At 38.2% G+C, this 17508-nt stretch overlaps 1 protein-coding gene across 1 annotated transcript in view; it reads left to right on the top strand.

The window, feature by feature from the left end:
• The first annotated feature begins 770 nt into the window (after nucleotides 1–770).
• The window catches only part of GNL2 (G protein nucleolar 2), a 36412-nt gene continuing 19674 nt past the window's right edge, over nucleotides 771–17508 (top strand). Inside the window, exons 1-7 of the mRNA XM_075195423.1 lie at nucleotides 771–960; nucleotides 3165–3249; nucleotides 6009–6103; nucleotides 6205–6344; nucleotides 9960–10144; nucleotides 11206–11272; nucleotides 14723–14881. Coding sequence (XP_075051524.1) covers nucleotides 897–960; nucleotides 3165–3249; nucleotides 6009–6103; nucleotides 6205–6344; nucleotides 9960–10144; nucleotides 11206–11272; nucleotides 14723–14881 — 795 coding nt within the window. The 5' untranslated portion in view covers nucleotides 771–896. The remainder of the gene's footprint in view (nucleotides 961–3164; nucleotides 3250–6008; nucleotides 6104–6204; nucleotides 6345–9959; nucleotides 10145–11205; nucleotides 11273–14722; nucleotides 14882–17508) is intronic.

Raw genomic sequence — 17508 nt, 5'->3', positions numbered from 1 at the left:
CTGCACTAGGTATATTATAATGACCTTGTCCCTAAATATATCATTAAGTATGATTACCTAGGAAAAAGGAGAGAAGATATCCTAGGGGGTGCACCCAAACACATAATTATGGCTAGAAATAGGAGAGAAAAAAGGATGTGTGTAAACTGGGCACTAGGTAGGTCTAAAGAAAAATTAATTTTTATTAGATATGCGTTAAAACCAAACTGGTTAGGTGGAGAGCGAAATATTAAAAATAAAATACAAAACAAACAAGTGTATATGCGAAATAAAAATGCTAAATAATTTGCATGGCCTCTGCTACATATCAAAAATGCACACATATAGGTGCAAGAGATCCCAACTCACAGAAATAATCCAAAATAGGACAATTGCTGTATTAAGATAATCCTAGATAGACTAGCTCAAGAATTCTCTAATATTAATTAATGGTGAGTGACAATCCCTGGCTCTCCGCCTAACCAGTTTGATTTTAACGCATATCTAATAAAAAATAATTTTAATTTAGACCTACCCGGAGTGCCCCGTTTACACACATCCTTTTTTCTCTCCTATTTCTAAACATGGGACTTGGAAATTGGCAACAGACTGCAACTATGCGCTATCCTACGTTACTAGATGAGTTATTCATGCAAATTTCACGTGACTGCCACTATCGCATACCTATAGGAATTGACGTACTGTAACATAAGGGCAAGTTGCCCAAATAAAATATGGCGACCGAATACAGGTCAAACACGTGTGTCAGCTGCAAGTTTTACCCACAATGCTTATCACACACTCTCTTTAGTACGGCCTCGTTTAAGCGCAGGCTGCTTTTTTCCCTTCTCTCCTCCGTCTGGTGTTCTGTTCGGGCCGAATCTTTCTCAGTGGCTCTGTGACCCGAGCAAGCCAAGATGGTGAAGCCACAGTTTAAGGGACGGAGCACCATTAATCCGTCGACGTCCAGCAGTAACCCAGGTGTGTGTATTGAGTGAGACGGGCAGAGAGGGCGGAAGTTGGAACATATCAGAATCCCTACTTGTCTGTATTTAGTGCCACGACTATGGGAGATCATTTATAGGTTCAGAAAGCTGAAAGTGTTCTAAAAGCACAGTTTCCAACTGTTCCTGACTTAAGGATTTGTCCCTGGAAGAATAAAAAGGGCATTTTAAGATAGTTATAACTTAAATCAATAATTTAATATATTTATGCCCATAAATTTTACTTATCGAAATGAGCAGTACATTTGATCAATAATCCAAACACCGTGCGCTGCCTGGACACATGCATAATCCACATTGTGTTGAAATTATTTAGGACCTTATGCTTTTTGTGGTTACAAAAAACATGCTAGTAAAATGACATGAACAGAAGGTAAAGATGGTTATGCTCTTGTGAGCCCGAGGTGTGGGGAACAATTGATACATAAGTGGTGGTAAAACTTTGTGTGTGTCTACTGTAAGGCAAAAACCTTATTTGCCACCAATATTAAATTAGTTCTTGTTGACCCCTTCACCATCCATCTGAAGTAGCTGCTGTCAACCTTAACAGTGCTACAGCATTTATCTTAAATTAATCTCCTTTCTCTTATGGGTCTGGGGATAGTTTTTGTGCTGCATGGGTATACCTGTGCTTATATGCCTGCTCTGAGTAGCTGTATGCTTTTTTTTCTTTTCTGTGCCATCATGCTTATTGCTTGACACAGAGCCAGGACACTTGTCCACATGCAGAAGCTGTGTTTGCAGCTGCTTCAGCTAACATTGAGGCCATGTAAATCACCAAAGGAGGAATAGAGAATGGAACAGTCATGACAGCTGAATTCTGCACAACATGGCTGACCGCTAGCTTAGGAGCTCCAACAAAGTGCTATGTCGGAAGGAATTGTATCGAGTAATTCCGAGGGAAATGGTGATACCTGGCTATGCCCATACTGCTCTTACACAGACCCGTTGCCTTTAGGCCATATCCCTAAGCTACTTTCTTATGAGAGGGTTAACACACCTCACTTAGATAAACAAATGAGCTCCTATAGGAGATGGAGGGATCCTGGGGAAGAGAAAATGGGAACTGTTTGAAATGGTAAGCTCTGCAAGCAAACTTGATAGCACTATCATAGAAACTAGGTGAAGTCCTCTAGCAAGAATGTTTATACATTTATATTTACATTAGACAAATGCAAAGTGAAAATACAATAATAGGATTAAAATCCCTGGAACTATCTAACCAATATTTTTATCTTTATTTTTACACTATTAAAGTTTCCTTTCCTCAACCCATATAAATGCCTGTTATGTGTTCTGTCTTCTAGTAAATTGATATGGTTGTGATAGGTAATGGACTTTTCTAATGAAGAGCCATGGGTTTGTCATGCTCTACCATTCATCTCAGTATTTCTGTACAACTTGCCCAAGAGTTAGAGCACCTGGCAGTGTGACGTTGTCATTCGCTCAAAGTATAAACTTTTACGTTTTTTTTTATATTCACATAAAAAATGTAATAGACCCTTCATCCTTTTCTATTAGAACAGTTGTTTTCCACTTCCTGGGACCACTGCTGTTTGGAATATTCTCATTCCCCTGTCTCAGTGTAGAGGTGACTCACGTGTCCTATTAGTGCTCTTGATGCATGACAAGCCTCAATGTGAATGGCGCTCTGAATTTCTACATTTCCATACCATCAGTATCCGTGCAATGACACCATTAGTCTCTGAGGACTGGGGATACCCATTGAATCGGAGTGTAATATTCAAATATATATTTTGGTGAACAAATCTCTGATGCTACGTGCCCAGTAGCACTGCATTTTGCATTTTTTTTAAGTAGAAGTGCATGCCAAGTACACTTGTCTGTCATATGCTTATTACTAGCGTTTGGCGATCACTGTACGCTTTCCCAACTCTGTTTACCTAGAGAGAACACAAAAATGTTTTCAGAGAACACAAATGCTACTAGTAAAACCAAAACTGGTATTGTGACACTAGAAACTATAGTTTCTAGTGTGGAATATGTTTTCATGCATTTTACTAGTCCTAAAAAACAGTAGTAAAATGCATGTAATAAATGCCAGAGTGGATTTGCTCTTAATTTTTAAAATTCTGATACCCCCAAATCTCCTCAGTGTGAACAAACCTACCTTTTACTGTGTACATATTGTCAGTAATAAATAACTTTTTCTGTCTTTAGATCGTGTGAAGGGTGCTGGAGGCCAGAATATGAGAGACCGGGCAACTATCAAGCGGTTGAATATGTACCGCCAGAAAGAGCGGCGGTAAGTTTACTCTGTAACTATAACAGTTATTTATCTTCACTATGTCCATTTGTACTTAAAAAGCCTGTTTTGCATTTTGTTTTGATTCCTTGTCCATTATGTTAATAATGCGGAGTGCTGACCTCTTTATTCTCACCTACATTTTTAAAGGTCTACCAGAATGTGATATTGGCACACATCTGAGAGGTCTGACACCTTTGCACATAGATCCAGAGACTGTGCCAAGAATCGTCTCCTTTGGTTCTTCTCGCTCTGCTTCTTCATTTAAAGGGGAAATCCTGTTATCACCCAGAACACTGTAGCCCGCCCTAGGGTAATCCTGAAGAGACCTATATTGGATCTCTCCCTTGTAATGGCACTAACAAATCTATGTAAACTGGATGTAATAGAAACAACTTACTCTACTTTACACTGTAACCTTTAGTGCAGGCAATTGGGAAGACTCATTAAACAACCCAGGGTCTTCCCAAATTAAAAATGTGAAATATAAAATAAAAGCACAAACTTGCATTTACAACTCAATCAAATTTCAATGTAAAATATACACATTCCTTCTGTTGTCAAGAGTGCTAGCTGATTACATCTTTAGATAAATGAATGGACCTATATTTCTTCATACAAAGAGTTAAAAGAAATATTTTTCCAATATGCTAAATCAACAAAGCCTCGTGTCTCCCTAAAAAAAAAATTCCATTATTAAACAAAAATGCTGCCTCTAAATACAGCAGTGTACCTGCATAACATGTCATCTTGGGATGTAAGCTCGTATGAGCAGGGCCCTCTTTCCTCCTGTCTCCATACATGTTCTTCCGCTCCGTCTCTACTGTATTTGCCTGCCCGGAGGACAGTTGAGTTTTCTTGTGTGTATTGAAATAAAAGTGCTGCTTCAGGTAACGGGTAGAGCAGGGAGGTATTAAGCAGCAAAGTGTCATCCTATTATATTTAATGGAGGGTAGACCACAGCCTAAAATTAAAGCAAATTCCTGTTTTTGACAAGTAAAATGCGGAAATAGTGGAACGGTTTGGGTAGGTGGGGGTTGTGTGTGTGATTGTGCTTTTTAAACCGTTTGTATTGCAATGATTCTTTTCATTAACTTCGTTTAATTAAGAGGACAAGTAAGTCCAAAAATTCACATTTTCATGTTCTATCCATGAATGTAAAATGTACAATGTTGCCCTGCCTTTCTGCTGTAGGTGTATTAAAAATTAAAATGTAATAGTGTATTTTCTCCTCTCTCTGTAACAGACAGGTAAAGCAGCATCACAGAGCTCTTGGACAATAGCTAAAATGTGTATTGTATAGGACAAGGAGCTCATACAAAACACATGTCCATTGTGATTGGTAGAACTTTAATGCTATGCCTGTGTGTGTGCATCAACAGCCTCTATACATATGTGTCAGTTTTGGAGAAGCAGGACTAACATGGCTGTATCCCACAACCACTCCTGCACAATACCTACCATACTGTAATATATGCTCATGTCCACACTAATACTCCATTTAGATATAGCTCTAAGTTTTTTGGGGGCTACCAAGGGAAAGGTTGTGACCTCTCATAATCAAAGCAAACCTGGGTAAAGTTAGAACAATAGGGGGTGTGCAGTTTACTGTATAAATTATTTTTTGGTTAGATTGCAGGCCTTTTGCTCAAATTTTGATTAATGCACTGCACCAGAGTGATGTAAATGGCAGGATAAACTGCTAGGGCCAACCTGCTACCCCTTCCCCCAGTTATTTAAAAAATGTCAGCCAAGAGATAGGACAGACTGTATGCAGGTCAAACATTTTCGCTTTGATATATATGAACATACAATATAGTGTGTTTATTTGTTTTTAAGTAGTGCTTTGTCTAGTTAGTGATTCCCAAATCCAGCCCCCAGGGAGCTCTTATAGTGTAATTTTCCAGGTCACAAGTGACCTTTTTAGGGCTACCCATTGATCAGTCAGTAATGAACACACCTGTGCTCCGACAAGGACATATGGAAAACATGCACTATTAGGGCTTCTTGAGGACTGGATTTGAGCAACCCTGGTCTCAAAAAGTCAAGAAAATGAAACAATAAACAAACAAAAAACCCCTGAAGTCTATTGTTACAGGTATATGTTCAAACAGTCTGTTGGCAAATTTTAGACATAGTGCATCAGGCAATGTCAGCCGGTACTGACATTGGCATCCTGGCTTTTTTTCCATTGGTCTGTTTTAGATTGTAAAGGTTGATCATGCCATATCCCAAAGAAGTTATCGCAACCATAAGTAAATAAATTCCCAAAGCAAGTGCTATCACAGTTTAAAAACTGTCTTTATGAGGTGATTTTGATAAAAAATGATGTTAGTAGCAAGATAACGGCAATATTGACAAATATTGTATTGGTTTAGATAATATTTAATTTCATTTTAGAGCTGCTGCTCAAGAAACATGTATACTGTTTAGGTTGTTATTTAAAGGTAAGCATAATGTTTTAGGGATTACTGAGCATAGTTGTATTAAAGGTTCTCTTTAAAATGAGCTTTATCCCCATCCTGAAACACATTTAACAGCCAATCACACATATATAATTTTATTATTATTATATATATTTTTTTTTTCTCTCCTCGTAAACATTTTACTTATTTGCCTTAGCAGATATGTATCATTGGAGGACCATATGGAATATAGGGCCATTCAGAAAAAAGTATGAGCCAACGGTACATATATGAACTCCTGATAACTACAGCTATGTTTGTTATGTTAGCTCTAATTTAGTTTTTCTGCTTCAGGAACAACCGTGGGAAAGTGATTAAGACTTTGCAGTATCAATCATCAGTCCCATCTGGCACCGTGGCTCGAGTGGAACCCAATATTAAATGGTTTGGTGAGTTTTCCATCATATGTATTAATTTTGGTGGCATTTCTCACTCTGGTTGTCTCACAGTTATGCACTTTGAACTTTCTTTTTCATTGTCTGTTAATCAGGAAATACTCGTGTTATTAAGCAGTCCTCCTTACAAAAGTTCCAAGATGAAATGGGTGCTGTCATGAAAGACCCATATAAGGTGGTGATGAAACAGAGCAAACTACCAATGTCTCTTCTGTATGATCGGACAAAACCACATGTAAGTTATCACTGGGCAGTTGTGCATTAATGGGAAATGTAAGTCTCAGAGTAATATTTATCAGTATACTTTATTTTTGTGGACATTTCTGTTTTCACATGGTGTATGCCTTGTCTGGAAAGAGTATTGGGTATTAAAGGTATGGTGTAATATTTCCAGATTTTCCAGTCAGGACTGTGTGCAAATATGCATCATCCAAAGCAAAACTTAGCACAAATATGTGGCGATTATTTCTTTAAAACCTTGCTCCTTATTGCATGCATTTAATTTTGTTTCTTATAGCTCCAAACAGCTACTATGAATACCAAAGTGAATACTGTGGCCACTTAACCCACACATTTACATTTTCAAATATACATTTATTAATAGCCTGATATTCCAGTGCAGCTCTGTCAAAAGGTAAAGATTTACCTGTCCATCAATTATAGACCACCTGTAGCTCCATTTACATACTTAAGGTGTTGGTGTTCTGATAGGTCAGAAAGTTGAGTGAGTCATTTTGAGTTTCTGTGACATTACTGCCCTGCCCCTGGATATAAATTAGCCAATTAAAACAATATTTCTGCAAAACATCTCTGACATGCTGTCAGCCACTGTCTTCTTGTTTAGTTACAGAAACGCCTGTCTCCTAACATGGGTGTACTTCGTTAAAAGTATAAACACTTATGCTGTTTTAATGTATTTTATTTAGCACCGTAATACACAGCCTCTCTATATTTATGTTAAAGGCTGGCATTAATTTAATGCACATGTTCATGTTACAAATTGGTTACTTTTTGATAGTTTATCACAGTGTCATAAAGCTGAGAGAATGTATTTTACTTCAAAATTGGAAACATCTTCTGAAATGGCAAACGTTATGTTAGTTTGTGATGACCTCACATTCTGCTTATGACCTGAATTTATAACTAGACAACATATGTTCTTTCCAGTTTTATTAGACAAGAATAGGATTATTATACTGTTTAATAATATGACATAATCTGGCTATCTAGCTATAATCTTTCATCTTGTGTCAAGTATTCATCAATCCTTTTCAGGAACATACAGTTCTATTTTGCATGCAGACCTAAAGTTGTGCATTAAGGTTTTCCCTCAACACTTTTCCTCCCCTCCTATTTGCCCCATACATGTGTATTTTATTAAATACAAAAAAGAAATGTTATCAGAGTATATAAAACTGTAAATAAACATTAGCTGTTTAAAAGAGTGCTAAAATCTCTTATACAAAGCCTGGCAGTTTAGTTGTTGAATAAATTTGCACATGTCCTGAGGTTAATTAACGATGACAAACCTATGGAATTGTTCTGTTCAGTAGGATAATCGCCATCTTTCTTGTGAGATGCTGTTCCAAGTGAACACGTTTATTTTGATGGGAAATGCCTGGCATGGGAGCTTTACTATGCTGGCAGAGAAAGTGTGTGAAATTACCATTGGTCTCCACTTATGCTTTTGTTTCATCATATTCCTTGGAAAATGTATTCAAAGAAATGAAGACAAGCCCTTAAGGCAGAAATGTCTGCTGCTCTCCAAAATAAACAGCAGGCAGACGTTACGAAAAATGAACTGACACGCGGCTTCTGAAAGAGTTGGGTTACTTTCATGGATCTCCATGTAACCTTGTTAACTGCAATAAGTATGAGATTAGTACATAGTAGTACTTTATATCCACGAACAGGCGAAGCATAGTTCTGTGTAATTTACCTGTAATGTGCAATAGATTCCATGCAGCACGGTAAATGCTAATGTAGTTACCGCTCTGTATCCAATATGTAGCTTTTTATTATTTTGCCATACATATTAATAGGCTAGCAAACTGCATTTACCAACTGAATACATCAAAGGATGTGTTGATTATATAATTTTGAGCGGTGTACCTAGCATTGTCCAAAAGCATTTCAGCTGGAGGTTTTCAAATCATAGGATGGCAAGACTGCATGCTATGCCTGTCTCTGAAGAAATAAGGTACCGTATATACTCGAGTATAAGTCGACCCGAATATAAGCCGAGGCACCTAATTTTACCACATAAAACTGGGAAAACTTATTGACTCGAGTATAAGCCTAGGGTGGAAAAGAGTGCTAATTTAAAAGCCTAAATAAAAATGATAAGTTCAATCTATGAAATCATTTTTAGCTAAACCATATATAACAGTACATGACAAGGTACATTCATAAATGATTATAAAATCATTGGGTACAACCTAACCTAAATAAAGGGGTATATAAGGGGAGGGAGAGGGAGAGAGAGAGAATGTGCGTTCGGCCAATTGAATTCTATGGAGCATAAGTATTCAATGTAAGTAATATAATTGTTGTACTGTGAACACCCAGCGTCACTCGATAGGACACCTCAAAATGTATTCAACGTTTTAATCACCGTGTTTTCACCACCTAGCTGGGTGCAGAAAAGTATCCTCAATATCAATGACCCTAACCTGCTCAGCAACTTGTTCTCTCTCTCTCCAATAATGGCCAGATACAAAATATAAATATATATGTGACTGCAGTTATCACAACCTCAGAGCCTATACTTTTACTGCTTAGTGACCCATTAAATCAGAGACACAAATCAGGGCTGAAATTATAAACGAAAGCCGCCCTGCACAGGGATAAGAATAGATGAAGGTTCGTGCACAACGATTCTAAGCGTCATTTTAACTCCTTGGCCAACGGACGCTGGAGTTTTCCTTGTTGTTCCAGCTGCAGAGATAAGAGAAATGGTCCGATTGTCAAATCACTCAGAGAGAGTTCACTTACCTGCAGTGGAACGCATATGCGTTCCAACAACAGGAAGTTCGGCATTTGGAACGCAAGTTTGCGTTCCAAATGCCGAACTTCCTGTTGTTGGAACGCATATGCTGAAGTTAACAGCCGAGGGACCGGACACCAGGTAAGTTCACTCGTGTATAAGCCGAGTGGCCTTTTTCAGCATACAAAAATGTGCTGAAAAACTCGGCTTATACACGAGTATATACGGTACTTAATTTTGGCATATTCATATGCTGCTATACCTCATTTAGAGAGTGTATCTAACAAAGAATGCAAGTTAGAGAGGGACTTTTAATGGAAAAATAGGCCCTGATGGCTCTCCAGGACCATTAAGGTTACAGCAGCTTTAAATGCTTTGTTGCATATTTTTAATTATACAGAACAAAATAACTTGTAACTCCATATTAAAATGAAAACTACCAGGAACAAATGCTTCAAATCTTAATAGCCTACACTGTTCTCTGTATAATTTATACAATCACAACTGTTGCATTCATGGTTTTGTTTTGCATTTGTCTGGATCAACTATTAAAATTTATTTAAAAAAAAAAAAGTTTAAACTTGATGGCCATATGTGTTTTATTTATTTTATTATTTTCCTTTCAACTTTACTATCCAACTACACTAGGACATGTTTGTTGTGTTTGTACAAAGCACACCTGTTAAGAATTCTTATCACAATATTGTAAAGTATACGTTTAGTATACTGCTCTGAAGATTAGAAGGTATAATCTGCTTTGGTTAAAATAGATTTATATCTAAGATTTAATATGCATATAGGTAAATGTTTTTGTCTTGTTTTTTTTAAACTAAACCAATATAATTACATGTTCTATTCCAACAGAATTCCAAAGTTCACATTCTAGACACAGAAACATTTGAGACAACTTTTGGGCCCAAGTCTCAGAGGAAAAGACCAAATCTTTCTGCCGGTGATATGCATGAACTGCTCCAGAATGCTGAGGCTTTAGCAGAGAACTATGACCAAGATAAAGATAGAGATTTAGTTTCAGAAGATACTGGAGTCAGGTATAAAACCAGTAGTTGTAAGCTTGTGAGCAGGGCCCTCTTACCTCTCTGTATGTTTTACCCAGTATTGTTTTATTACTGTTTGTTCCCAATTGTAAAGTACTACGGAATCTGCTGGCGCTATATAAATAAATGTTGATTATGATAATGAATTGTTGGTTATAGATTCTTGGTAATATAAATGAGTGGACTCTGGGCAAATAAATTTGTCCTAAAGAGGTTAAAGTTGCAAATTTATACAGAAGTCTTCTCAAACATGAATTATGGAACCTAATGCTTTGATCCATTATGATTCCTGTAAGGATTATACACTGAACTTTGATTGACCCAAGTATGATTCTTCCTGGCCTAAAGATCAGGAAAATCAGGATTCAGGGAATATTTTAGGAGCTGTGTAGCTCTTAACTGGACAATAAAAAGGGTTGAATGCTGTACTGTGATAACATGGCATCTGAGTAAATATAAGCAAGGAAATTTGATCTAAAGCAGGTCCTGTTTTCGTCATGAAAATACATGAACCCTCTGTTTGCTTACAGTGACTTGCTGGTATCCATTTTGACTAAATCAATTCAGATTTTCGGATGGATTGTGACAGCATTAACATATTTTCATAATTATCACTGGGCTTTAACCATGATGTGGCTCTGTTAGCATGTTTACTTTTGAGCAGTAAATCAGCCTACAGAGTATAGGAAATCATTGGTCTAAAGATAATAAATGGATTAACAATATGAATGCAGTTTTTACACCCCCCCTCCCCCATAGAAGCTATAGATTATATTATTCAAGTACTACATTAACTTTGAAATAAGTTACCTAAATTGTATGGTGGTTTTTGTCTTATTTTGTGATTTTGTCTCCATTTAGTATATATGAGATCACTGTTAATCTCTATGACCATGTAAAGGACTGAGACTTTTGTACTGTTCTCTAAACAGATTTTATTGCTTAATATATTTACACTGGGTGATGTCTTAATCCCTTTTTTTTATTATTTTTTTTATACAAAACTGATGACTGAACTCCCCATTAGTCACACATGTATTCCTGTTTATATTTAGAGATGAAGCCCGGGAAGAAATATTTAAGAAAGGCCAATCCAAGAGAATCTGGGGTGAACTATATAAGGCAAGTATGTTTACTTGGGTAAAATATATAGAGAATGCTACATATAAGTTGTATGCCTTATGGCTTGTTCACATTTTACTTATATCTTGCCTGCGCTCAAAGTGCTTGTCAGCCCCCAACTCCCACAACTAATCATTGTGGTTCATAAGCGGTCTGTCTTGCACAGGTGCTTTGCAAATTTCTGATGAACTGAAAACAAACTCATAGGGGCATATTCAATTAGGATTCCCACTCGTGATTATGCGCGTCTGTGTGTGAAGTGTTATTACAGTACTGCAACATCGCGGATCTCCGTGCGCACCCCTATGGGGTGTACACAGAAATCCTCGATGTTGCTGTACCGGGACCCATGCAGCTGTGCGTAACCACGGATGCAAATCCTTATTGTATATGCCCCATAGCTTGTTTAGCACTAACTGGCTATGGAAATTCATTGTCTAAATGTTTCCCCTATAATGACCTGTACTCTCAACAAAGTATTTAACAGTGAGATGTATTGTAAGTAGTCAAACACTGATGTCTCTTTATGAAACCACTGATGAAGGAAAAGTGGAGGTGTTGCCCATAACAACCAATCAGATTCAAGCTATCATTTTCTATAGTGTACTAGATAAATGATAGCTAGAATCTGGTTGCTATGGGCAACACCTTCGTTTCGCCTTTTTAGAAGGGTTTTTTTTTAAAAAAAAAATTAAAAAAAATCTACCCCTTGGTGTGAATATTCTAAATGCCAAATTCACGTTTTAGTGTAATTATGATCATATTAGACTGAAATATTTATTGCTGAAGAAAATATTAAATGACCATAAAGCAGACCCCTATTCTAAGAGAATAGGTTTTCATTGTTGTCTGTTATAGAATAAAGGGGTGTTTTTGTTTTTTTTGTTTTTGTTTTTTTCTTTTCAGTAAACACTTGTAAATAATAATACTAATCTCCAAATTTGCCTAATTGTGCCTAGCAAAGCAGAATGTATGTGCTTCACAGCTTTATGCTAGGAGTCTGTGAAGGTTATGAGAAAACTGAGGTTTCGTACAGACTAGCATTAATAACTTATTAGTAAAACGCATGCAAATGCTTATGACCCTAGAAACCAGTGTTATTGTAACCATTACATCTCTTATTAGTGTTGCGGTAGCTTTCCATTTGCATTCTGATATTTGGAATACATTTTGTTCTTTCCACATCCGTTTACGGCTTGATAAACGCATTGTTGAAGCCTACAGTACCTCTTTGCCTGCTCTGTCATGTTCTCTGTTCTCCCCAATATGTTACATCCAGCCCCCAAGGGTGTCACGCACAGCCCTGAACGCTGAGTCACATCCCAAATTGTGAGAGCATTATTAAACTTAAATAGGACTGACAGGAAGGCTCTGACAAAAGATAAAGTACTATACTAAGAATTTGTTTAATGTTATGCCTTTAAAATTTCAGTAGTCAGACTACTGCAAAGGTAAAATGAAAACCTAGGTATAATAGTAAGGTTTGTGCCCCTTTAAAATGCAGAAGTACTGCTCCACACAGTAATTATTTGAACTAAATATTAAAGAGGAAAAAAATAACCCTTAACAGTTGAACTCCCATTTTCATCTATGAAAATATTATTGCGTTTTACTCTACTGCTGAACAGCTAAAAATGCATTTGTTCCTTTAGGATCAAAAGTACTATAGTTCTGCAAACCAAAATGAGAAACATTTTAACAATCTTGCTACAGCCCTATTTGCCACAGCATGTCATTAACTGTGTTGTATGGTCCTAATTAGATTTTATTTATTTTATTGTGTCATGATACCCTAACAAAGTGCATGTGGAATGATTTGTTCAAAGACATTGCTGAACTGCAAGCCTTAACAAAAATAAAATAAACTACACAGAGATTTATTCTTAACTTGAACATAGGGAGCGGATCATATTAAAACTGATAAAAAACAAATGAAAATAATTTTGATAAACTGTTTCCAAAGAAAATAGTGGGCTGGGAGTAGGGCACTAATTTCAGTGGTGTGAAAATGTTCCACCAAAAAGTCAGACTGCCTGTTCTTGTTTTGCTGATTAAAAGCAGGGCTGACGAGAGTTCAGCAAGTAAACTGAGAACCATGCACTGCGGTAGTAGTATGGCAGGAGTGTTGCTGATAGAGTACAAGGTAGTTTAACTGCTTGGCATTGTATTTGAATACTGCCATATAGTTTAGCTTCAGAGATTACCATCCCACTGTGTATTCATTAATAGTGGGTGTAGAACTTAGGAGCTAGTCAGAAAAAAAATTATATATATATATATATATATATTTGTTTTTTAGATGAGGCATTTCCTCCCCCCCCCCCCCCCCCCAAATTGTCCATTCCCCTTTATAGCACAGGAAGCAGTCCTGTACCTATTCGATATTTGATTCAGTGGGAGAGGGAATGTAATTTGAACCACTGAGGAGCACGGAGGCCAACAGTCTATACATAAATTGTCTTCCAAGGATGTTTTTTTTCCAAGAAGAGGGGTTGCTATTTCCTCTTTAATTTCCTGTGCACAACAGGGAGGAGATTGGAGTTCCTTTAATTCTGTAATTCGTGTAGGTTTGTTTTTTTTTTCATTTTTACACTTAATACAGTAGACATGAGGAAAAGCCTCATTTTAATGCACACTTATTAGCGCACACATGATTAATAACAGCTCTGAAAGTATGCCCACCCAATCTTGTAATTCTAAGTAGAATGCCTTGGGTACTATTTAAATAGTTGTTCATGTGGCTGTTTTCTGGGCTGAATGTCATGTGACCATAATTTCATGTCACTATTCAGAGTCAATATGTTGAAAGCAGTTTGTTGATGATGACTCAACATTTCTCAGGAGCAAAATGAGGTTGCTCCTGCTTGCTCATGTCATGTTCACACTTTTATTTATAGCCGTCCAACTTCATGCACACATGTAAAGTTTTACATGCATCGACCGTGTAAAAGGGTACATTTAGAAGACACACTACAGTTATGTCTGCTTGTCTTATGTTCATATATACCTATATGTTGTGTATAGTTGTACTTTAATGTAATTTGAACATGAAGGTAAAACTCCGTGATAACATCATTCCCCATTAAAAATTGCAAGGATATGTAATTGCCAGAAGGTTGCTGAAATAAGACAACATTGCTAAAAAGCATGTCTGTTATGGTTATGGAAACTCCAGTCTGTATAGAGGGTATTTGCAAGTCTTGCACTCAACATTCAAGCTTATGCAGAGTCTATATAAAACATGCTGGACAGAAGTTGGTTAAATATATACAATTCAGTTATTTCAGGTCTAATTTATAAAAATATATGGTAAAAATTGTGTCCCCCTCCCCTTATATTATCTTGGATCTGGAGGTTAGCCACAGGTAGGTGTTAGGGCAAACTATTTAATGCTGGGTTAACTGTTGAAACTGTTGAAAGATTGCAACTTGTCTGTATGTTAATTTGCAGGTGATTGATTCCTCTGATGTTGTAATACAAGTTCTGGATGCCAGAGATCCAATGGGAACCCGCTCGCCTCACATAGAGGCGTACCTCAAAAAGGAAAAGCCTTGGAAGCATTTACTATTTGTCCTGAATAAGTGTGATCTGATTCCTACTTGGGCTACGGTAAGAACATCATGTGGTTACTGGACAGCATAGACTGCATGCTACCTCTAAAATACTTCTTGTACAGATATCTTATCCTAAGGGGAGTTAGTGCTTTCATTTTATTTTTGTTTTTTTCTTGTGATTAAATTAGATATGTACTGTTGGTCCATAAACTTTCTATTTATAATGGAAATTTTCAGTCTTCCCCACTTTGTGGTTTTCATTCAGTTATTGCCATAGAAACTTATCACATGGCAGGTAACAGTGGTTTGGCCCTTGAAATTCTGCAAAACCTCAGCTTTCGTGTACTGCGTCTCTGCCTTTAATGTGGTGCATAGTAAATTGTGAAGTACTTAAGCTGTTTTTATTGTTTGTTATCCTGGCCCACCCCTATGGGAAAGTAGTTGTATGAATCTCTTACAAATGAAAGTGGTACTTCCCTGGCTTTTTCTCTGAAATAACCTTCCTCTTTCATCCGGTCTGGGGACACTGCTTACCATGGGGTTGTGGAGGGGAGCTTGGGAGTTGGCACCTAACTAGTTAAACTTTAGTACTGCTGGCAGACCCCTTCCCTCTACAATCCCCCTGCCTCTTCCTGTCCAGTTTTTTTAGGTGCCCTGGAGTTGGGGCAGTGTTTTAGTACTTAGTGTAAATTTTAATGTATTTACTTTCTTTTATTTGTATTTTCAATTTTTTCTTTTCAGCAGTGGCAGCGCTGGAGTGTGTTCTACTATAGAGAACACACTCACAGCAGGGCAGCGCAGGCATTCCCCTGCCAGATGAGAGCCAGCGGCTCTCACTGGCAGAGACTGGAGAGATGGAAGATGTGTGCCTGATTGAAGAGTGACAAGCGGTCTCACGGACCGCTGTCACTCCTCCAGCCTCCCCGATAACCGGCGCTGCCATTACAGGCAGAGAGTGCCAGTTATCGGCAACTGACAGACATTTTAGTTTTTACAGTCAGCGCTACGGAGAAGGAGGAAAGGGGGCTATACCACGATTCCCCCCTCATACATAGGAGGGGGGTGTCGGGTATCTTTCGCTGCGGAGACCTCTGTCCTAGAGGTCTCCACTACTCTGCCACGCTTCAAGCCGTTAAAGGCAGACATGTTCCTTTTATTTTTTGGGATAGCTGCAGAGACAGCAGTTACTGAAGGGGGTGGATCTTAAGCATGGAGTTCCCCCCTCCTTCCAGAGAGAGATGGTCTTTCCCAGCCTTCTGGCGCCAAGAGAAGCCCGGGAAGAGTGAACAGAACTGAGGGAGCAGGCACAGGGCAAACTGCTGTTGGACTTCTCCCCTTTTGTGGCCTATGGGCTAAGTATCACCTTTAATTGAACACTTATCTAATGCTTTAATAACTGGGCTAGTAGGATTTACATTATAGTCTCCTACTGGCTTATATAATTGGTGGTGTTTAACTATTACAAGTACAACTTTTATATAAAGATCAGTTGATTACTTGTTTTTTATCTCTGTTCTTCTCTCTCTCTCTCTCTCTCTATATCTATCTATCTATCTATCTATCTCTATCTATCTATCTATATCTATATCTATATATATTCTCGCTCCCTCTCCAATTTTTTTCTCTCTGTTACTCAGCTAGAGTTATATTTTACACTGTGTGTTTGGTGTGCCTTCCTTTATAAGAATGACAGATAAGGGAAAGGGCCCCATGGCAAAATACTTCACATGCTCAAAGTGTCATGTAAAATTACCTTGTGGCCAGAAGGACCCTTTGGCGCTCTGCTCTGCATGCGAAGCAGGGGTTCCCACTGCACATACCCAGCAGGTTTCAGCCTCACCGACGGAGGAGCCGGCCTGGGTAGCCTCCCTGACACAGTCGGTTTCCTTAGCTCAGATGGTTTTTCAATCAAATCAGTTGCTAACTACTGTAGCAACGTCGGTGGCTAATAATGCTAATCCACAGTCAGACCTCCCAGCTTCCTAATGTTCGAGTGGATCGGGTTTGCCGGGACATTACAGCCTGACCCAGCCCCTTTTCTTACAGAACAGGTATGGTCTACAGCTTTTTTTAAAGGGTTTGAACAAGCTTAACCAGTTGCTTGATTCCTCTAATACCCTGCCTGCTAAAAGAAAGAGACCTAGATCAGTAAATCCTCTTATGGTCCTATCAGACTCTGAAGAGGGGGAAATTTATTCGGATCCAGACCAATTACACCTATTGGAACAGGAAGACAATCCCAAAAGCCAATTTGTTAATGATTTGGTTTTAGCGGTTAGACAGGCGTTGGACCTCCCAGAGCCGGAGGATCTTACCCCCAGAGACAGAAGTCTTTTTAAGAAGGATAAGAGAGGCCAGCCATTTTCCCCCTTCTGCTGAGCTTAGGGTTATTGCTGAAGGGGTATGGAAGCAGCCTGAAAGAAGGTTTTCTATTCCTAGGAGATTCTCCTCCCTGTATCCATTACAGGAGGAAGAGGTGGTTCGCTGGGAGACTATTCCCAAGGTAGATATCCCTATTGCCCGCTTTGCAAAACATACCTTACTCCCAGCTCCTGGTTCAGCGTCCCTTCTGGACGCCAATGACCGCAAGGTTGAATCCCAGCTTAAATCCATTTTTGCGGCTGCGGGTTCTTCTTTCAGACCTACATTTGCCTCAGCTTGGGTGGCTAAAGCCATGGAAGC

The sequence above is a fragment of the Mixophyes fleayi genome, chromosome 2 (genome assembly GCF_038048845.1).
Source record: "Mixophyes fleayi isolate aMixFle1 chromosome 2, aMixFle1.hap1, whole genome shotgun sequence".
Classification (NCBI taxonomy): Eukaryota; Metazoa; Chordata; class Amphibia; order Anura; family Limnodynastidae; genus Mixophyes; species Mixophyes fleayi.
The sequence above is the reverse complement of the archived record's forward strand: the minus strand, read 5'-3'. Positions and strand labels throughout refer to the sequence as shown.